Raw genomic sequence first — 23,644 nt, forward strand, 5'->3', positions numbered from 1 at the left:
CTACTGTTACGAGGCAAAATGTTTTTGGCGGCATGAAAAAAAATAATGCATTAGCCGCTCCGTATTAAAGGCCGCAAAGTTCAAAGCTGATCAAAATGTGGGAAAAAAGTAGCGGCTTAAAATCCGGAATCTACGGTACCTATTTATGTTAACCCAACATTCATTCATTTTTCTTATTCTTCACGAGTTCTCAGTATCTCTCCCTTCCCAGATACCACCACCCCTTGCTACACACATTAGGGATAATTTACCGCAGCAATTAATCTCCCTAACTGCACACCTTTGAGATGTGTGAGGAAACTGGAGCTCCTGGAAGAAGCCCACATGGTCACAGGAAGATCGTGTGGACTTCTCAGGGACAGCACCCGTTTTCAGGATTGAACCGGAGTCTCTGGCACCCTCAGGCAGTTGCTCTACCAGATCTATGGCCCATGTTATATTCTGAACGTCCAGCACTTGGGTAACGCATAGGGATCCACTGGGTATGTATTGTTAGGCACTGAGGGAGTTATAGAATGTAGCGTTACTAACTTCCATTTGGGTTTCATGTAATTTTTCTCCTTAGGTGAGCTCACTAGTGTGAGATGTCAATTATAATTAATACTGTCATTAAAGAGAAAAAACAGAAATTCAGACGAATATGTTTTATTTGTAATGCCATACATCAAGCTGCACAGAGTGCTCTGTACTCTTCTATCTGATCCTCTTGCTGATTGTCTTGTACTGAATAGCACCAAAGGTCATAGTCTGCAAAGAGAACAATAAACAACATTTTGTTTATCAAGGAATACTGTGCAAATACAAGGCAAGTCCCCAATTCTCCATGGTTGAACCCCTCCCCTGTGAGTCACAGGGTCTCGAGTTGACACCATGCTCTGTACTGACACCCTATGCAAAGCAGGGCAACAGAAACACAGCCCTTTGTTGCCTCCGCCTATCTCTTCCCAGCCTCCACCCTCCAATCCCTCACTTGACTCCACCTGCCCTCCTCACTTGGATCCAGTTATTGCTCGCCACTTTTTACCTTGATCCTCAGCATTGCCTCTTTATACTGGCTATCTCCCTTCTACTCTTTTAGTGCAAATGAAGAGTTTCAACCTGAAATGTTGACTGTCCATTTCTGTCTATAGGTGCTGCCTGTCCATAAGACCATAAGACATAGGAGCAGAATTAGGCATTCAGTCCTTTGAGTCTGCTCCACCATTCTATCATGGCTGATCTATTATTCCCCCTCAACCCCATTCTCTTGCCTTCCTTTTGTAACCTTCGATATCCTTATCAATCAAGAGCTATCAACCTCTGCTTTAAACATACCCAGTAACTTGGCCTCCACGGGCATCCATGGCAATGAATTCCGCAGATCTGCCACCCCCTGGGTAAATAAATTCCTCCCACTGAGTTCCTCCAGCAACTTTGTTTGAGATTCCAGCACCTGCAGACTCTTGTGTTTCTGACAAAAACTTGTATCTTGCCTTATTTTTTTAGGTTCAGCATGGTGACAGGCCCTACTGGCACAATGACCCCATGCCATCCTATTCACTCATGTGACCAATTAACCTACTACTCCACATGTCTTTGGAATATGGGAGGGAACTAGCACCTAGAGGAAACCACGTAGTCACAAGGAGAATGAACAATCTCCTAATACTGAGTTAAGTATTGTATGTAAGTAGTTTTGCTACAACAAGTGTATGGGACATTGGAAAAAAAGTTGAATTTCCCCATGGGGATGAATAAAGTATCTATCTATCTATCTAGACTGTGGCAGGATTGAACCTGTATTGTTCGTGCCATGCTAACCACTGTGCTATTATGCTGATCCTAAATCTTTCACCATTGCTGGGCTAGAAATGTTCACCCTGTTTCTATCTGCATCGTCACTGTCTGATCTCCTCAGTATTTCCAGCATTTGCAGTTTTATTTTATTTTTCCAATACCTACAGTGTCTTTCTTTTGGTGTGACAGGTCTTAATACTTTAAAACACTGACTGGTTGCATTCTTATAGAGTAATACAGCACGGAAGCAGGGTCTTTGGCCCAACAAATCCCTACTGAACAACATGTCCACGTAAGCTAGTCCCATCAGCCCATGTTTGTTCCATATCCCTCTAAACCTTTCCTGTCTATAAACCTGTCCTTGTGGTATACAAGTAAGAAATATATGAAATCAATTTCTCTTGTGGGGATATGTAGAACTGAGCCAATGGAATTAAATAAACCAATCAGAATAATGATACTGTAACTAAAATAAATATTAACATCTACACAACACTTAGTCAACTGACAGACAGAACACTCACAATGCTCGAGGAACTCAGCAGGTCAGGCAACATCCCCGTTTAGAAAATAGTCTACACTTTAATTCCTTCTATCAATATTTATGACCACCCACTTCCCTACACTGTATTCCATCTGCCACTTCTTTGTCCATTCTCCCAATCTTTTGAAATTCTTCAGCAGGTTCCCTGCTTCCTCAACACGACCTCTGCATCTCTGCATCATCCACAGCCTTGGCCACAAAGCCATCAATTCCATCATCTGTATCACTGACACATTGTATAACATGAAAAGAAGCCATATGAATACCGACCCCTGCAGAACACCACTTGTCACCAGCAACCAACCAGAATAGGCCTCCTCTATTCCCACTCTTTGTCTCCTGCCAGTCAGACGGTCTTTTATCCAAGTTAGTACCTTTCCTGTAACACCATGGGCTCTTAAATTAAAGTCCATTTTCAGCATTGGTGGTGGACAACAGGCTATCATGAGGTAGGAGAGTCTCTCGGGACATCCTGCATGACGAGCAGGAGCCACTCTATTTCTCCTGTCTGACAGTAACACTTGAAAACAATGTCATTCGCTTTTCCTTCATTTGACTTTTAGAAGATACAGGAGCTTGTAAGTCTACATGATTAGACTCAAGCTTCTTCCCTGCTGTGATCGGGCTCCTGAACCAATTATCCTTCGACAACCACATCCCACTAGTGTTGCCATGTTCTCAAACCTTAATTCTACCTCTCACTTTATTGTCACTTCAAGATTTCTTTTTGCATTACAACACTTTACATCACTCCATCGTTTCTGATCTCAGCTTTGTATTTATTGTCATTTTTATTATTTGCCAGCAGACTTCAGAACCAGTGTGAACAACTTCACTCACCTCAACACTAAACTAATTCCACATCTGTGGAGTCACTTCTCAAGCACCCTACAATCCATGTTCTCAATATTATTTATTATTTATTTATTCATTATTATTATTTCTTGTGTTTTTTTTTGTATTTGCATAGTTTGACTTTTTTAAAATTGTTTTTCTGTCTTTGTGTGTAGATTTTCATTGATCCTGTTGTGTTTCTTTGTATCTGGTGTGAATGCCTGCAAGAAAATGAATCTCAAGGTAGTGTATGGTGATACACATATACTTTTGAAAATAAATTTACTTTGAACATATGCTGTTGACTCTGTGAGCTCCAAGTGAGCAAGGAAATTCAAAGCAGCCTGGTGTATATGACAATAAACTCATCTGATCTGATAGGATCTGCCAGCAGCTTTCAGGTTTTTTCTAGGAGGGTTGTCAATAGATTTTTCAACACCAAGAGAAATTGTATTGGAGTTAAGGGTAGGGAAAGTTCAGCTGTAGAAATTGCCATGATCTTATTGAATAGTTCCATGGGCTTGAAGTGCCCTATGACCTCCTCCTGTTCTTTTTTTTACATTCCCATCAATTCAATTATAATCTTGCCATCCCATCAGTTAATACCTACCAACCTTACTGTCAGTCACTGAAAGTAGTCCAAAGTCTTCAGTCATTTAAAACTTTCTAAGAGGATCAATACCAAAGTTTGTAGTGTCCCATGTCATGGTGAAGGGTTACTTACGATAATCAGTTGGTCTCCCACAACCTCAGAGACTGAGGTAATGTCTTTCATCTTGATAACAAGTTTATGGTTTCCTTCAGCGGTGACTACGGTCTAGATCAGCAATATACAAGGTAGTAAAAAATACACCTGTGAAAATCTTGTCCACCATGTTAACTTATACAGATACAGGCATTTCAATTATTCAAGCCTATTTCATAGAATACAGAACATAGAACACAGAGCTCGACAGCACGGTAAAGGCTCTTTAGCCCACAAGGTTGTGCCGATCTTATAACCAGATCTAAGATCAATCTAATCGATTACAAAGTGGTATTGATCACCATCATCATCATGTGCCATGTCGTACGACATGTGAAATCATTGTCTCCAAGACCATGACTGTTCTTGGTAAACTTTCCTACAGAAATGATTTGCCATTGCCTTCTTCTGATCAGGGATTAGCCCCAGTGTAATCAAATGCTCTTGAACACAGACTACTAGTTTCACTGCAGGTGACTGCTTAAGTCGGTTATTTGGAAAATTGACAAGCAACTACTTTTATTGATACTTGTGCACTGATATTCAAAAAATATAACACACAACCTTTGGTATCCACTTTCAGGGGGGAAAAAATCTTCGAATGTGGAAGGTTTTTCAAACTTCTCAGGAATGTTGGCTTAGCCAAACTAAAACTAAAGTCAAGATACAGTTTGCAGAGAGGCCCCAATCATTCTTCTGTTTTCAGACTGCACTGTATCATGTCTGAAGGAACATAATCACAGGACAGGGAATAAAAACAGGAAATGTTGGAACCACTTAATAGATTAGGCAGCATCTGAGGAGAGAGAAACAGAATTGCTATTTCACAAACCTAAGCCATCATCTCTGTTTCCTTCTTCAGAGCTACCTCCCGACCTGCTTAAATTCAATGTTTTATTGCAATATTTTGCGATATGTTTGGGGGGGGGGGGTCACAGTAGCATAGAGGTTAGTGAGATACTACTATAGCTGAGGGCACTCTGGAGTTTGGAGTTCAATCCCTGTGCCATCTGTAAGGGGTTTGTTCATTTCCCCATGTGGATTTCCTCCACAGCTCTGGATTCCTCCCACATTAGATGTGTTGTTGGGTGGTGTGGCTCATTGGGCCAGGAGGGCTGTTCCATGCTGTATCTCTAAATAAAATATGTAAACCAATAAACTGATTTTTGAGCGTGCCCGTGGATGGGAAGGGTGATATGAGGGAGGATGGGAAGAAGCCCACAGTTGAGAAATTTGCTGTAGTGAGTATAATAACCAGATTTAAAATGAATGAGATTAGGTGAGTAATCATTATCTTTGTGGAGAGAAATTCGTCATTCAGCCAATAGATTTGGTTTGATCTTAGTTTTGACATGCTTTGCAGTTAGCAATTGAATTTTGTAAACATGCCTTTGTGCTGGAGTTACAAAACTCATTCCAAAACCATGGATTTAAGTTATGAAAAGTTACGAATTGGATGAACATTTGAAACAATAGATGACCTTTATTTGTCACACATACTGTATTTGAAATACAATATTTCACACATATTGTATTGTGTGCTGTTTTGGTCACCTAATTACAGGAGGGATATTAATAAGGTTGAAAGACTGCAGAGAAGGTTTACAAGGATGTTGCTGGGACTTGAGAAACTGAGTTACAGAGAAAGGTTGAATAGGTTAAGACTTTATTCCCTGGAGCATAGGAGAATGAGGGGTGATTTAATAGAGGTGTATAAAATTATGATGGGTATAGATAGAGTGAATGCAAGCAGGCTTTTTCCACTGAGGCTAGGGGAGTAAAAAAACCAGAGGACATGGGTTAAGGGTGAAGGGGGAAAAGTTTAAAGGGAACATGGGGGGGGCTTCTTCACCCAGAGAGTGGTGGGAGTGTGGAATGAGCTGCCAAATGAAGTGGTGAATGCAGGCTCACTTTTGACATTTAAGAAAAACTTGGACAGGTACATGGATGAAAGGGGTTTGGAGGGATATGGCCCAGGTACAGGTCAGTGGGACTAGGCAGAAAAATGGTTCAGCACAGCCAAGAAGGGCCAAAAGGCCTGTTTCTGTGCTGTAATGTTCTGTGGTTCTATGGAAAGCATTGAAACATACAGTGAAATGCGTCATTTGTGTCAACACAATCCCAGGATGAGCCGGGGACAGCCTGGAAGTATTTCCATGCTTCCTGCACCAACATATCATGCTCACAAATTACTAACCCTGACCCATACATCTCTGGAAAGTGGGAAGAAACTGGAGCACCTAGAGGAAACACACATGGCCATAGGGAGACTGTACAAACTCCTTACAGATGTGGCAAAATTAAACCCAGGTCACTGGCACCATAAAGCATTATGCTAACTGCTACGCTACTGTGCCACCCTGTATTATAGGGCTCTGGGGAAGAGCAAATTGAACTAGTTATTTCTTTCAAAGGGAGGGGTTAGTTTTAATGGCCCGAATGGCCTCCTTCTATGCTAGTGACCTCTATTATTCAGAGTTTGAGTCTTTTAATCAGGAGAACTTATGAAGTCATGGAACAAGGAAATAGGTCTTTCAGCTCATCAGATTGTGTATTAACCTGGGAGATATCCCCTGCTGGCCCCAGGGACATACCTATTCTAATGATTTTCAAAAGTTCTAGCACACCTTCTTTCTTAATATCGATATGTTCCGGCATATCAGCCTGTTCTACACTGACCTCACGTTGGCCAAGTCCATCTCATTGTTTAATACTCAAAGTATCCATTAAGGACCTCCCCTACCTCCTTCATTTTCAGGCACATGTTTCCTCTTCTATCCCTGATTGGTCCTATCCTCACTCTTGTCATCCTCCTGTTAATTACATACAATATCAAGTAGTTATCTGTACTAATCCTATTTACCCATATTTGGTCATAGTCTTCCATGATTTGGTGATTCAAGTGCTTAGCTAGATAGTGGGAGAATATTGTCTCAATTAACCTCTTAGACTGTGTGTATTACACCCAGGTTCCAACTACCCTTTGGGTAAAGAATTTATTTCCCAGGTGCTCCTCTAAACCACCTACTCCTATCCCTAACCCTCTAGATTTGGACACCTCTGTGAAGGAGAAATGTTCCCCATAATCTATCCAATTTATGCCCCTCATGGAATTAACTCATGTAACAATTGATTACTAATTTAAATGGTTTGTCACAACATTGTGCGCTGAAGGGTATGTTCCTGTGCTGTACAGTTTTTTATTATTATTTATTTTTTTATTGAAGTTCATCAAACAAACATTTCCGTAAGACGTATTTCAGACATTGTACATATATATCATATAATCATATATATCACAAATCTCCACAAAGTATTTATCTGAAGTATACACTTACAGAAAAGAGTGGAAAGAAAAAACAAGCAAAAGGAAAGAACTATGTACAAGTAGGGAGTGATCTTTTTTTTACAACAGATTCATTGATTTGTGAGAATAAAATCAGGCCTATGAGGCATTATGTAGTTAAACCATTTTTCCAAGTATGAATCAAATTGTTCCAGCTTATGATTAACAGATGCTGTTATCTTCTCCATTTTGTAAATGTCCATTGTAATTTCCATCCATGTACTTAAAGTTGGGCTCTCCTGTGATAACCATTTCCTAGTAAGAGTCTTTTTACCAGCCACCAACAGTTTATTCATTAAATATTTATCTCTTTTCAACCATTCTTGAGGTGCTGTACAGTTCTATGTTCTATAATCTAACAGTATTGTTAAAGTCAACCAGCAGTGTGCAGAGCAGATTAATGTATGTCTTAATGTTCAAATAGAGAAGGCTGTTACCTTAATTTGTTCTCCAGATGGACTTTGGACTTCCAACTCCTCTCCAATTGTAAACTCATGGACAATCACTTCACTGCCCATGGTGACATTTATCTTGAAGTGGTCTCCAGTTTGGATAATTTCAGAAACACTCTTCATATCTTTCCATTTTGTAATTAACTCATCTGGGATATCTAGATATTGAACACAAATGATTTTTGACAAGTAAACCTACTGCCAGCATTCATGGCCATAACCAAAAAACATTTGAACAATTAGCATCTGCATTTCTTACAGGGGAGAAACTTAAGAATGAACTTAGGACAGCTAGCAGGAGAGATGAAAAAGCCTTGGTAGTAGGATTAAGAAAAACTCCAAGGCGATCTACAGGTACATGAAGAACAGAATTATGATTGGAATGACAGTAGGACTGATCAGGGATAGAAGAAGAAATGTGTTCCTGTAGTCAGAGGAGGTATGGGAGGTTCTCAATAAATACTTTGCTTCAATAATCACCAATGAGAAGGATTTGACCAATATAAGGTCAACATAGAACTGTTGATATTAAGAGGATGAGCTGGAACTTTTGAAAAACATTAGAATAGGTAAAGTTTGGGGGCCAGAAAGGATATACACTGGGTTAGTACAGGAAGCAAAGGAAGAGATTGCTGTGCCTTTGGCAATGATCTTTGCATCCCCACTAGCCATTGGAATTGTGCCAGTGGATTGGAGGGTGGTAAATGTTATTCCTTTGTTCTATAGATGTGTAGTGGAGAGTATACTGACTGGTTACATCACAGACTGGTATGGAAACACCAATGTCCTTGAACAGAAAAGCCTACAAAAACTAGTGGATACAGCCTGGTCCATCATGAGTAAAGCCCTCTCTACCATTGACCACATCTACAAGAAGTGCTGTCGCAGGAAAACAGTATCCGTCATCAAGGACTCCCACCATACAGGTCATACTCTCTTCTTGTTGCTGCCATCAGGAAAAAGGCACAGGAGCCTCAGGTCCCACACCACCACCAGGAACAGCTATTATACCTCAACTATCAGGACCTTAACCAAAAGAGATAACTTCACCCAACTTCACTAGCCCCATCACTGAACTGATCCTGCAAACTATGGACTCAATTTCAAGGAGGCTTCAACTCATGTTCACAATATTTATGGATGATTTATTTATTATTATTATTATTATTATTATTATTATCATTTTTTTCCTTTTGCATTTACACTGCTTTTTGTCTTTTGCACATTGGTTGTTTGTCAGTCATTGTGTGGTTTTTCATTGATTATATTGTGTTTCTTTGTATCTACTGTGAATGCCTGCAAGAAAATGAATCTCAGGGTAGTATATGGTGACATATATAAGACTATAAGACCAAATTACAAAGCAGCAGATTTAGGCCATTCAGCCCATCAAAATTAATCTGCCTGCCCATCAATGCTGATCCTGCATCCCATACACCTCCCTTCTTGCCAAAACCCTTGATGCCTTGATCAATCAGGAAACTATCAATTTTTGTTTTAAATTTATCCATGGTCTTGGCCTCCACAGCTGTCTGTGGTAGAGAATTCCACAGATTCACTCCTCACTGGCTAAAAAAATTCCTCCTTACCTCTGTTCTAAAGGGTTGCCCCTCAATTCTGAGGCTCTGTCCTCTGATTCTGGACACCTCCACCATAGGACACATCCTCTGCACATCCATCTTATCTAGTCCTTTCAACATTCAGTGGGTTTCAATGAGATCCCCCCCTGTTCTTCTAAAATCCAGTGACTACAGGTCCAAACCTGCCAAATGCTCCTCATATGTTAACCCTTTCATTCCCAGAATAATAATAAGACCATAAGACATAGGAGTAGAATTAGGCCATTTGACCAATCAAGTCTGCTCTGCCATTCAATCATGGCTGATCCTTTAAGTTCCCTCCTCAGCCCCACTCCCTGGCCTTCTCCCCATAATCTTTGATGCCATGTCCAGTCAAGAACATATCAAGCTCTGCTTTAAATATACCCAAATGACCAGGCCTCTACAGCTGCCTATGGCAATAAATTCCGCAGATGTACTGCCCACTGGCTAAAGTAATTTCTCCACATACCTGTTTTAAATGGATGCCCTTCTATCCTGAGGTGATGCCCTCTAGGCCTAGACTCTCCCACCATGGGAAACATCCTTTCCACAGCTACTCTGTCTAGGCCTTTCAACATTTGAAAGGTTTTGATGAGATCCCCCCCTCATCCTTCTGAATTCCGGTGAGTACAGACCTAGAGCTAGCAAACGTTCCTCGTACCCTTTGTTTCCCAGAATCATCCTTGAGAACGTCCTCTGAACTCTCTCCAATGCCAGCACATCTTTTCTTAGATGAGGAGCCCAAAACTGTTCACAATACTCAAGGTGAGGACTCACTAGTACCTTATAAAGCTTCAGCATCACATCCCTGCTCTTGTATTCTAGATCTCTTGAAATGAATATTAACATGGCGCTTGCCTTTTTCACCACTGACTGTACCTGCAAGTTAACCTTTAGGCTGTTCTGCATGAAGACTCACAAGTCCCTTTGCATCTCAGATTTTTGGATTTTCTCCCCATTTAGAAAATATTCTATATATTTATTTCTTCCACCAAAATGCATGACCATGCATTTTCCAACATTCTATATCATTTGGCACTTTCTTGCCCATTCTTCTAATCTGTCTAAGCCCTTCTGCAGCCTATCAGTTTCCTCAACACTACCTGCCCTTCCGCCAATCTTTGTATCATCTGCAAACTTGGCAACCTCTTGAACCTCCTCTGGACTCTCTCCAATGACAACACATCCTTTCTTTGATATGGGGCCCAAAACTGTACTCGAAGTGCGGCCTGACCATTGTCTTATAAAAACTCAGCGTTATCTCCTTGCTATTCCCCTTGACATAAATGCCAACATTACATTTGCCTTCTTTACCACAGACTCAACCCGTAATTTAACCTTTTGGGAGTTTTGCACGAGGATTCCCGAGTCCCTCTGCACCCTTAATGTTTGAATTTTCTCCCCATTTAGATATTAGTCTGCCCTATTGTTCCTTTTGTTCTGTGTTCCAACTATTTTCCCCAGGACAGGTCTGAGACATGGTAGATTGCAGATGCTGATAACTGATGGAAAGTCAGGATACCTGAGGCAGGATCACAATTCTGACATGTAAACTTATCTTCCCTTCACAGATGCTGAGTTGCTCCAGCTGATGGCTTTTTGCTCCCATTCTACCGAAAAGTCTCTGGCCTGAACTGTTAATACTGTTTCCCTTTCTACCGATACAACCTGGCAAGCACAGTGTTTCTGGCATTTTCTCTTTTTAGTTTAGTTAAGCTTGTTTGAAAATGTGTTAAATAATATACTAAACTTCTTTGTGGTTTGTGTCTTACGTGGTTTCTAGCATGACAAGGTAGAGTGAGTTAAAGATAGAGGAGCATTATCGATCAACAAGCATCTGTGAAATGAAAACAGATATACCGGTAATGTTTCAGGTTGAAGACTCCTTGTTAACTGAGTGGGCTGCCAAAATAGCCAATATTTTGAATAAAACTTCTGGTCTAGAAATGTTTCTCCTATTGTGTGCAGTAATGCATAATGGTGTAATTGTTGGAACAATTCTCTCATCAGGCAGAAATACAAAAGCCTGAAAGCTGATATCACCAGGCCCAAGGACAGCTTCTATCCTGTTGTTATGACTATTTATTGGATCCCTAGTGTGATAAGATTGTCCTCACGTCCTACCTAATTATGATCTTGCACCACAATGTCCATTTACTCTGCACTTTCTCAGTAGCTGTTAAAAGTTATCCTGCATTATGTTATTGTTTACCTTGTTCTCCCTCAATGCAATCTGTAATGAATTGATCTGTGTGAAGAGTATGCAAGACAAGCTTTTCACTATAACTCAGTGCATGAGACAATAATGAACCAATTTTTCAATTCCAGTTCTCATTGCTTGATTATCATCTCTGTAAGGGTGATGGTCCAGGTGCATTTAACAGAGGATACATTTCTCTAATCCTGAATTATAACTACAATATAGTTCAAAAACTGTTTTAGGTTTCAAACATTTGCCTTATTTGGATTCATGGACCAGCTTGTCCCATTGGCTTGTCCCATATGGTCAATATTTTGGCTGGGCAATTGTCAATGTCACCGACAATTCATTTCCTTTGCTTGATAAGAAAAGCAAATGTTTCTGAGTTTGAAGTTATCATCTCATATTGCTTTTCAACAGAGGGTGACTTTCTTAATTATTATTTCATGTATCACCTTGTTAAGAAGTTTAATTTGGCTCTGTACTTGGAAATAATCTACTGAATGTATTTCAGTACCTGCAGGAAGCCTCCATTGTGATAATGAGTTTTATACAGTATCTGTCCACACATAGGCAAAGCCACAGAGGTGAGGCAGACAGTTAGAATGACTGCCTACTGCAATGGTCCATTGCCTCAAACTCTTTACGACCATCAAGGCCGGAAGGAGCTCCAAGAGGAGCTCTCTTGATCTGCTCAAGTTGAAACCTCAGCATAGTACTGAGGCCTCTTTGAATGAGCTGTTTGCCTCAGGATCCATTAACCATTCCAGTGCTCGGATAGGAATTCAAGATTTCAAGGCCATATTCCGCAAATAGCTTACTTTTGTCCTGATGGACAGTAGAAAGAGATGAGTGGGCTACCTGCCCCTTACACGTCAATCCCCATGCATAGTCTCGACCCAAAACATTGACCATTCTTATACCTTCCTAGGTAAAAACTTCCCTGAGTCTCCCCAGCAGTTTGTTTACAGTTAGTTTCTCTTCATGTACTGGACAACTTCCCTCTCATAACCAGACCAATTTAATTCCTGCTTACCTTGTTCCTTCTTCTACAACAGGGCTGTATACAAAATGCAATCCAATTCACGTTATTTGAAGCTAATTCGTCATGCACACTGTTGGTTAGGATGTTAGCAAAGTTGTGGCATGGTATTGTGTAAATTCCTCCTTTCAAAGGGCGGCACAGAAACATAGCAGTTCGTGTAACGTCGGTGACCCAGGTTCAATTCCTGCCACTGTCCATAAGGAGTGTGTACGTTCTCACTGTGACCATGTGGGTTTCTTCTAGGTGCTCTGGTTTGCTCCCACAGTCCATAGACTTACGGGTGAATAGGTTAGTTGGTCACATGGGTGTAATTGGGTGGTTATGGACTCATTGGGTTGGAAGGACCTGCTACCATGCTGTATCTCTGAATGAAAGTAAACAAATATTCTTAAAAATCTTGCTGTCCAAATTACTTCTCTGGCTTCAATGAAACAATAAAATTATCAATAAATACAAACTGGACAATCACTTTATGCCGCACCTACATTCAATTCACTGGAGTGACCCTGAGCTTTGGTCACATTTCCCCATCTTTCACCACACCACTGCCATCCTGACCTTTCAACATGGCCCCCTGCACTTCCAAGGCCTAGTGCAGCAGCTTATCTTCAGTCTGGTCGCACAGCAGACGTCTGCACTTAATATCAAATTCTACAACTTAAAGTAATTCACTCTTTGTTGCTGTTTGTATCAAAGTTGTTTATAGAAGCACATTAGAAAGCGTTCTGTCTGGATGCCTAACAGGTCTCTGCATGTGACCAGGGAGCTGTGGACTCAGCTCAGCACATCGCAGAAACCACCTCACCTCTATAGACTCTGTCTATACTTCACCCTGCCTCAGTCAAAGACCCTCTCTTCTCCCATCAGGCAGAAGAAACAAAGGGCTGAAAACACCAGGCTCATGGATAGCTTCTACCCTGCTGTTATCAGACTCTTGGACAGACATCTTGTATGATAAGATGCACTCTTGACCTCACAATCTACCTCGTTATGATCTTGCACTTTATTGTTTACCTGCACTGCACCTTCTCTGTGACTTTTACACTTCATTCTACATTGTTATTGTTTTACCTTGTTCTACCTCAAAGCTCTGTGTAGGTTGCACTACGTTGCTCGATGCACTATGAGCAGGTTGCAAGACAAACTTTCCACAGTACCTTAGTACACGGGACAATGATAAACCAATGACAAAGCCAATGCCCAAAATCCTTTGCCTCTAATGAAGTACTCTTGAAGTTTAACACTACAATATATACGATGCGTTAATATTGTGTACAGTCCTGGTCAATTGTGTACAGTTCTGGTCACCGAATTATAGGAAAGATATCAATAAATTAGAGAGAATGCAGAGATGATTTACTAGGATGTTACCTGGGTTTCAGCACTTAAGTTACAGAGAAAGGTTGAACAAGTTAGGTCTCTATTCATTGGAGCGTAGAAGGTTGAGGGGGGATTTGATCGAGGTATTTAAAATTTTGAGAGGGATAGATAGAGTTGACGTGAATAGGCTGTTTCCATTGAGAGTAGGGGAGATTCAAACGAGAGGACATGATTTGAGAGTTAGGGGGCAAAAGTTTAAGGGAAACATGAGGGGGTATTTCTTTACTCAGAGAGTGATAGCTGTGTGGAATGAGCTTCCTGTAGAAGTAGGAGAGGCCAGTTCAGTTGTGTCATTTAAGGTAAAATTGGATAGGTATATGGACAGGAAAGGAGTGGAGGGTTATGGGCTGAGTGCGGGTAGGTGGGACTAGGTGAGATTAAGAGTTTGGCACGGACTAGGAGGGCCGGAATGGCCTGTTTCCGTGCTGTGATTGTTATATGGTTATATGGTTAATATGCTAGTTAATAACTATAGGTTCAGGGCAATCCCTGGGAGCTGAAAAATTATGAAGATGTTCATGTAAACACAGCAGTCTGAGTGACAGGAGAAGCTCAAGAAATAATCAATATGACTTGATTAGCAGTATGGGTTCATTAAAGGCAAATTTCCTCGGCAAGCTTTATGGAGTTTTTTTGATTATATTCTAGAAAATATTGAGGAAGGACATATGATTTTCCAGAAGACTTTTGATTAGGCTTGCCATCAAATTGAAGTCTGTTGAATAAAAACCTGGAGCAGCATTGATTAAAAATGGTTAAATCTCAAAGAATTAAAAAAATTTCAGATATGAGGGAAGTGTGCAGAGGAAGTCCAGTGGATAGGAGGGTGGGCAACATCAGGGCATAGGATATAGGGGAAAGAGAAAAGGGGCAATTTTTTAACACAGTGTGTGGTAGAATGAACTGCCAGAAGTGTTAGAGGTGAGTACAATTACGTTTAAAAGGCATTTGGACAGGTACATGGATGTGAAAGTTTTAGAGGAATATGGGCCAAATGCAAACAAGCAGGATTATCTCAGGTAGGTACTTCAGGTGGCATGAACAAGTTGGAATGAAGGGCCTGGATCCATGACTCTGACTCTAAAAGGCAGTTTAAACTAGAGGGCACAATTTTAAAATACACTTAAAAGCTATCAGGTTGTTATGCACATACTTCATTGAAAGTTGTATGTGTATAGCAGGCTGAGAAAACAGTTAAAAATTTAACATAGTAACTTGTGCTTTATAAATTGAAGCATAGAATACAAGAGCAAGGAAGTTGCAATGAACTTCTATAAGGCACTGGTTTGGTCACAAAGGAGGATGGTATCAATTGCTGGATGGCAAACTTCAGGAAAGATGAGGATTCTTTGAAGAGGAAAGTTCCATATTTGTGGGACTTCAGTTACACAATTTGCTCGCAAATATCGTAAGACATAAGAGCAGAATTAGGCCATTCAGCTTAATGAGTCTGCTCCTATTCTCCTTGGAGGAGAATAAGTTGAGAGGGAATATGATAAAGATACTTAAAATAATGAAGGCTCTAGAAAAATTAAATAGAAACTGCTCCCATTTGTGAGGAGCCAAGCAGGAAGTGACATCAAATAAAGATGATTGACAATAGAGCCAGAAGTGGCATGAGGAAAATTTCTTTACACAGTGAGTGGGTAGGATTTGGAATGGAAACAACACATACACAATGCTGGAGGAACACAGCAGGCCAGGCAGCATCTATGGAGAAGAGTATAGTCAATGTTTCGGGCTGATTTGAAATGGACGGGCATGGACAATAGTAAGGCCGATGCATATGCTTGCATAGGAAAGGAAAGTATTTGCTTTCAACATGAAGAGATGTCACAGGAGATTCTGCAGATGCTGCGCTGATAGCATCAATGGAGGGAAATAGACAGTCATTGTTTCAGGTCAAGCCAGTCTGGCCTGAAATGTTGACTGTTCATTTCTCTCCATAAATGCTGCATAACCTACTGAGTTCCTCCAGCATTTTGTGTGTGCTTATGAAGAGGTGTTAACTGGATTTTTGACAGGCCAAATAGTCTCACTCTGTGCTGTACTTATTCTGATAATTACTGTTGTAATGCAAGAAGCAAACTAGCTAATTATCCCAAACACAAGAGATTCTGCAGATGCTGGAAATCCAGAGCAACACCCACAAAATGCTAAAGGAACTCAGCAGGTCAGGCAGCATCTAAGAAGAGGAATAAACATTTGACATTTCAGGCTGAGTACCTTCATCAGGATCTGATGAAAGGCCTCAGCCCAAAATGTCGACTGTTAATTGCTGTTGATTTATCTGAAACAAAACTTCCACATATAACTGTGGGGTAATGACATAATAATCAGTAATGGAGATGGTGACAAAGGGATTGGTATTGACAAGGACACAAGGACTAACATCCTGATAGAGCCTCATTAGAGTAATGCTTCACTCTATCATTACACTGATAGAGCTCATGTGTAGAGCCTGCTATACACATACAACTTTCAATGAAGTATGTGCATAACAACCTGATAGCTTTTAAGTGTATTTTAAAAACCATTCCAGAGTTTACAGGAATGGCATTTGCACATTATGAATAGGATTACTGGTTTGATGGTACAATATACATAAGGAAAGATGTACTGATTGTAGACACGAGAAAGATACTGGAAATATGGAGCAACGCACAAAAAGCCAGTGGAACTCAATGGATCAGGGAGCATCAATAGAGAGCCAATGAAGGGTCTTGACCCAAAATGTCAACCGTCCACTTCCCTCCATAGATGTACTGATTTATTCTATTTCCTGCATATTATTTTATGAATAAAGTTTATTTCTGAAATTAAAAGAAGAATTACAGATTTGAGTGAGAGAGAAAAACACCCGCAGTTCAACAACTTATCTAAAAGTCAACATTATTGGGTATATTTAAAGAAGAAGTTAATAGTTTCTTGATTTATAAGGATGTCAAAGGTTTCAGGGAGAAGGAAAGAGAATGGGGTTGAGAGAGAAAATAATTCAGCTGTGACCAAATGGCAGAGCAGACTCAATGGACTGAATGGCCTAATTCTGCTCCTTTGTCTTATGGTCTCATCTCTGATCTCTGTTATTGCAGTACTCCCACAGCATGTATTCAGCTTCCCTCCATAGACTGCAGCCATAGAACCACATCCTTCTGACTCAGCCACAAGAGTGGACCTTCAAATCACAGCTAATGCTAAAGTCGAGCAGCTTTGTTACCCCAGTGATCAGAGATGTTACTCCATCTTTGCAAAGAATCACAATGAGAGGGGCTCTCCAGAACAGACAGGAAAACCTGATGAACCTGCAACTTCCATCATTCACTTAATGCCAAACATCTTGAAGTGTCATTGTCTTTCTTCAGTCAACACCTTCACTGCTTTGGAAGCTGACCAACTTATTCAGCCAGCTACCTAACCAAAAGTAAGCACTGACTTCACAGGTTTGTGTGCGTTGGTGGTGGTAGAGTCAGATACATTATGGATATTTAAGAAATTTTAGATAGGCGCATGGATGTTAGAACAATGGAGCTAAGGGTTACAGTGATCAGTGTAGGTTACAAGATCAGCACAACAAAGTAGACTGAGGGGCCCGAATTGGGCTGCAGTGCTCTGAGTTCCATTGTTGAAATAAATGACTGGTCATTCTTCTACACAAAACAAAGTTTATTTGTTCAAGTAGGCCAGGTAGCATCTATAGGGAGAAGCGCTGTCGACGTTTCGGTCAGTCCTGACGAAGGGTCTTGGCCCGAAACGTTGACAGCGCTTCTCCTTATAGATGCTGCCTGGCCTGCTGTGTTCCACCAGCATTTTGTGTGTGTTGTTGTTTGAATTTCCAGCATCTGCAGATTTCCTCGTGTTTGCTCATTTGTTCAAGGAAGGCTTAGAAGGTTATGGGCTAAACGCGGGCAAGGACCAGTTGGACTGAAGGATCTTTTTTCCATTCTGAGTGACTATGCCCCTATAAGAGCACTGTACCCTAACCTACTAAAGGAAATGAAGGGACATTGCTCTGGTGTTCATTCAATTGGACTTTTACATTAACAAGTTTGGGTGTTGCAGGCTGGGATGTTACCTGGGTTTAGACAACTTGTGCTCGACACGAGAAGCAATGAGAAAGATTGTATATATTTATCTACTTAGCACACAAAGCGGACTGTAAAATATCTGCACAGTTCAAAGTTAGAGATCGGTTAAGTATATAGATTCTGGAATTGTGAAAAATATTTGGTCCCAGTAGTAATAACCGTGAGGTCTTCCACTGGTCGGGATCGACCATGGACATTGCATCCTCGCTGTCTTTGTTCAGTCAAATCGTGAGCCAGGGCGGTACAATATGGAGACCAAGCTGTGGCCTACATAGCAGGCTCCCCCTCTCCAAGCAGCTGATGAATTCAAAGGAATGGCAGAGACTGATAAAGTTTGGCGGCAGCAGCAGCGTCACCAGTCAAAGTTGAACGCAATGTAAGACTGTCTTAGGGACTCCAGCTCTGGATTTTTCCTCAGGGTCTACACCCGAAGCCTTCCCCATGAGTGAGTAAAGCCGAAAGGCAGCAGAGGTTTGAGATCAGAGTTTCCCTTCTCCAAGGCGAGCTGCCAACAATGGGGGTTAATGAGCCCCATCTGCCCGAAGTGACTGGTTTTAAGGTGCCAATAACCCATCTCTGCCCCTTCTCCTGTCAGTAGAAATGGTTCTGCTGAGCTTAGTAACTATGAAAGCCGCATGTTTTTGGTTATCAGAGGCTATTTGAGACACACGTCTTTGGGAGCATTTATAGGTGGGAGCTTATCCCCATTACAGCCTTAAGGAACCTAATAACAATGAAATTTTTGTTATCACTAAAGGTCATTTGGTTCATTGATGTACATCAGCAGAGGGGCTTCTATGACTTTTTTGTGACTCAAGACCCACAGCCATAGGATCACCCCTTAACCAAGATCAGAAATAATTAAGATTCAGTCGGTCAGGAGGCACTTAGGGATGAGCAATAAATGCAGGTACAGTAGTTTAATGCAGGTAGACAAAATGGTTTTTCTTTCTCTGAACTGGTCATTGGGCATGAGGAAGCCCATCACCAGAACCCACAGACCAAGTGACTGAGGAATCCACACATTTGAGCAAGAGATGCCTGTGTAGACATTGGAAATAGGTAACAATAAGTCAGCCAGCCATTTCCCAGCCCTCCTGGTCTTTATCCGAATTCATTTCAAATCAGGGGTATAGGGTAAAGAATGGACTAGCAATTCACAATGTCCTGTGACAAGTCAGAGCACAAAACGAGATGCTTCGTAATGTCACCTGCAAAGACACTGAAGCTGGCACAAGAGCTTTGGGCTGAGTTGGTAACAGCGAAATCAAGGCCGACCTCTTAAAATAAGTTATTTATATGAATGCATTTAAACATAACAGATGGAAATAGATACATTAGGGTCATTACAATTCAAAGATTCTGAGTATATTTATTATCAAAGTATATTGAGATGCACCTTCCAAGAAACTCCTAGACAGGCACATGGATGAAAGAATAATGGAGGGAAGGGTTAGATTGATCTTAGAGTAGGTTAAAATTTGGCACAACATCATGGAGCAAAGGGTCTGTACTGTGGTGTTATGTTCCATGTACCTTGTGCTATGAAACAGGAGTAGGCCACACAGTCCTTCAAGCCTGTTCAGCTATTCAGTAAGACAAGAAACGATCAATACCCAACTTTAGCTCTGCTTTCCTCTAGTCTTTCTGACCCTTGATTCCCCTCCAGTCCAATCTGTCTATTTCACCAGTGACTCTATCTCAATAGATCCCAATGGCTGAAAGTCTCAAAGCTCCACAAATCTCTGTCAGATGAACCCGCACCTCATTTCTGGCTTTGGACGAGCAATCCCTTCATCTGAATCCATACCTCCTTGTTCTAGATAGCCTCTCGATGGGTTCACCCTCATGGGATCTAAACTGGAGACTGCCACATCTGTGATGACTTTGACAGAACAAGCTAATGAAATGATCCCAGCGACGATCACAACCATGAATACAATGCAACACTTACCAATAGCTTTCATGAACGGTACAAAGTTTTCCTGGCTCTGCAGTTCATATTTTCCACTGAAATTCATTGTGGAGATGTCCCTGTGAGTGACACGGCCAGAAGAGATTGTCCTTTTCTAGGCTGCTGCCTTCCTCTGCAGGGGAAGGATAAGGGACTTGGTATCTTATGATGATATTGAATCATTAACTGACTCACACAATGTGCAAGTGAGTCAGCACTGATGTGGCACGAGGTCTTGTAGATACTAACAGCCTCCACTCCACCCTTTTCCCTCTGACACGGAGAGGGTTCTTATCTACGTAAAAGTTTATCCACCTGCCACTTCCTCCCAACTCTATTCCTACTCCCCTCCCCTCCCAGGCACGACCTGCCCATCATCTTGCACCTCTCCTCAGTCTGTCAATCACCTCAGACTCCTGTCTCATCACACTTCACACCCGCTGCTTCCTCTCTCCAATTTCAGTCCTGATGCAAGGTTTTGACCAGAAACACTAACAATCCCCTTGGCCTCACAGGAGGAAACGGCTGAGTTCCTCCAGCAGATTGTTTGTAGTCCCATCTCTTTCCCTGCTGGGTCTTAAGAAATGGGATCTGATGGCGGGAAATGCATTTGCTTCAGTCATGCAAATTGTACCCCCAAGAACATAACGCATGATAGTGTAACTGTTAGCACAATGGTTTTACAGTGCTACCGATCATTGATTGCAATCTGATTCCCACCACTGTCTGTAAGGAGTTCGTATGTTTCCCCCCCGTGACTGCTTCAGTTTTCTGCCCCACTGGTTAGGATTAGGCTTAGTGAGTTTATTTATTTAGAGATAAAGTACCATAACAGGCTCTTCTGGCCCAATGAGTCCTCAACACCCAATTACACCCATGTGACCAATTGACCTACTAACCCGTGAGTCCTTTGAATGTGGGATGTTGTGCAGACCTTTAACCTGCTCTAAGATTAATCTAACCCTTCCCTCCCACATAGCCCTCCATTGTTCCATCATCCATTTGTTTTTTGAGAGTCTCTTAAATAACCCTAATGTATCTGCCTCTACTATCATCCTTCGCAGCACATTCCACACACCTACCACTCTCTATGTTAAAAAAATCATACCTCTGACATTTCCACCCCCCCCCCCATACTTTCCTCCAACCTCATTAAAATTCTGCCCCCTGTATTAGTCGTTTTCACCCTGGAAAAAAGTCTCTGGCTGACCATTTGGTCTTTGAATCTTATCAGCTTGTACACCTCTATCAAATCATCTCTCATCCTCGTCCGCTCTAGAGAGAAAAACCCCTAGCTCGCTCAACCTATTCTTTAAGACGTGCTCTCTAATCCAGTATCACCATACACAAGGCAGAAGGCAGAGCGCCTGTGGGACTGCAGCTCAACAATTGTCAGTGGTCACACCGTCCAAGATACAGAATATCACAATAATCAACTTAAATATACAGTCCTTCCGACAGGAGAACATAGTGGCTGAAATGTGACAATCTACAATATGCAATGCAGGTACTGAACTAGACCATTCCAAAAGTATCTCCCAAACCAATGACATCACACTCTAGGAAGGGCAGAAGCAGCAAGCACATGGAAAGAACAGCACCTGCAGGTTCCCCTCCAAACGGCATACCATGCTGATTTGGAAATATACTGCCACTGTCTCTAGATCCTGGATGTCCATCTCAACAGTGTTGTTGGACATTCTGTACCTAAATGATCATAGTAGTTTAAGGTGGCTGCATACCTTCTGGGCCCAAAAGTTCAACCTGTGACCGGAGGTCAAGGCCCGAATGTTAAACCTGTGATTGGAGAGTCCTGAGGGCAATATCCAAAATTTGACGAAGACCAGAGGACAACGCCAAATGTCAAAGTCCAGAAGTCGCCTAGCCCAGAGGTAGAATGCCCAAAAGGAAGCCAAAGCTAGCAAGTCCCAAGCTAGATGCCTGAAGGTGAAGCCTGCAAGTTCAGGTGAAAAACCAGACATTGGGGGCCCAATGTCTGCAAGTCTGGGAGTCCGGGACCAAGGACTGGAGGCCCAGAGGTGGCCTGTCCTGGGGTTGGAAGCTAATGCGTGTGAGGTTGTGGATGGATAGGAAAGGAACTGGTTATGCTGTTGTCTTGATTTGCTCTGTCGTTGCTGCTGCTTGTGTTGTGTGGTTGTTGTGTTGAACATTGTGGGAATGCTACGTTTGTGCCGGAATTTGTGGTGACACCTACTGGCTGCCCCCACCATATCCTCGGGTGTGTTGGTTGTTAACACAAACAACACATTTCATGTATGTTTCGATGTATGTGATCAGTAAATCTGAATCTGGATCTGAGGAGATGGTGGAGGCATGAACAGTAAAAAGATTCAAAAACATATGTCACCAAAGACACTCGCAAATTTCTACAGACATACCGTGGAGAGCCTTCTTACTGGTTGCAATACTGTGGGGTGGTGGGGGGAGGGGCACTGTGCAAGATAGAATTAAGCTGCACTTAGTCACTAGCCTCCTCAGATTCCAGGACGTCTTCAGGGAGAGGAGCCTCAAAAAGGTGGCATCCATCATTAAGGACTCCCATCACCCAGCACATGCCCTCTTCTCGTTGCTACCATCAGGGAGGAGGTACAGAAGCCTGAAAGCACACAGTCAGTGATTCAGGAACAGCTTCTTCCCTTCTGCCATCTGATTTCAGAATGGACATTGAACCCATGAACACTACCTCGCTACTTCTATTTCTCTTCCGGCACTACTTATTTAATTTAACTTTTAATATAAACATACACTTACCGTACTCGCACAAAATGCTGGTGGAACACAGCAGGCCAGGCAGCATCTATGAGGAGAAGCACTGTCGACGTTTCGGACCGAGACCCTTCGTCAGGACTTCATCAGGACCCTTCCTGATGAAGGGTCTCGGCCCGAAACGTCGACAGTGCTTCTCCTTATAAATGCCGCCTGGCCTGCTGTGTTCCACCAGCATTTTGTGTGTGTTGTTGTTTGAATTTCCAGCATCTGCAGATTTCCTCGTGTTTGCACTTACCGTACTCCACAGTTTTTATTATTATTATATATTGCAATGTATTGCTGCTGCTTAACAGTAAGTTTCACAACACATGCCAGTGATATTAAACCTGATTCTGATTCTGACAGCTCCTTGACAGTAAGGCACAGGGAATATAAGACTGATGTGGGCCGTCACAAAGAGTGTGGGTAGGGATGATCGTCATCATAAGCAACGGTGGCTATGAATTCCATGACTTCGCAGAATATAAGTTGGGACAGACAATTATCAATATTCAATAATAGTCAGAATGATTATGCCATTTGCATTAATTATCAGTTTGACCTTTCTACACCCACAAAAGCCAGCTGACTACCCTTTGTATTTGATTATTGCTTTTGTGCGCTCTAAGATTAGGTAATCTTAAATGGAGCTTGATTGAATTGTCAATCAAACTTAGTTCTTGTTGACACGGCACCATGAAAGTAAACAGTTTCAATACCCAGAGACCCTGAACGCTGAGCAAATTGAAACATAGGCTGAAGGGTTGTAGCTTGTTTAAGGTTTGAGGTTTGTTTAAGGTTCCTCCATGTTGGAAAAGGCGTGCCTCACTCGGATAAAGAAAAACAAACTGTTGGAGGAACTCATTGGGTCAGGTAGCATCTGTGGAGGCAAAGGGATAGTCGACATTTCAGG

General features: G+C 41.7%; 1 protein-coding gene across 1 annotated transcript; it reads right to left on the reverse strand.

The window, feature by feature from the left end:
- Positions 1–629: 629 nt before the first annotated feature.
- Positions 630–20,156, reverse strand: LOC140725891 (fatty acid-binding protein, liver-like). The gene is made up of 4 exons (XM_073041829.1): positions 19,963–20,156; positions 7,683–7,855; positions 3,879–3,971; positions 630–747 (listed from the first exon to the last, which is right to left on the reverse strand). Exons 1-4 carry the CDS (start codon positions 20,027–20,029, stop codon positions 694–696), a joined length of 387 nt encoding a protein of 128 aa, XP_072897930.1. The 5' UTR covers positions 20,030–20,156; the 3' UTR covers positions 630–693.
- Positions 20,157–23,644: the final 3,488 nt, after the last annotated feature.

Source organism: Hemitrygon akajei, chromosome 4 (assembly GCF_048418815.1).
Source record: "Hemitrygon akajei chromosome 4, sHemAka1.3, whole genome shotgun sequence".
Classification (NCBI taxonomy): domain Eukaryota; kingdom Metazoa; phylum Chordata; class Chondrichthyes; order Myliobatiformes; family Dasyatidae; genus Hemitrygon; species Hemitrygon akajei.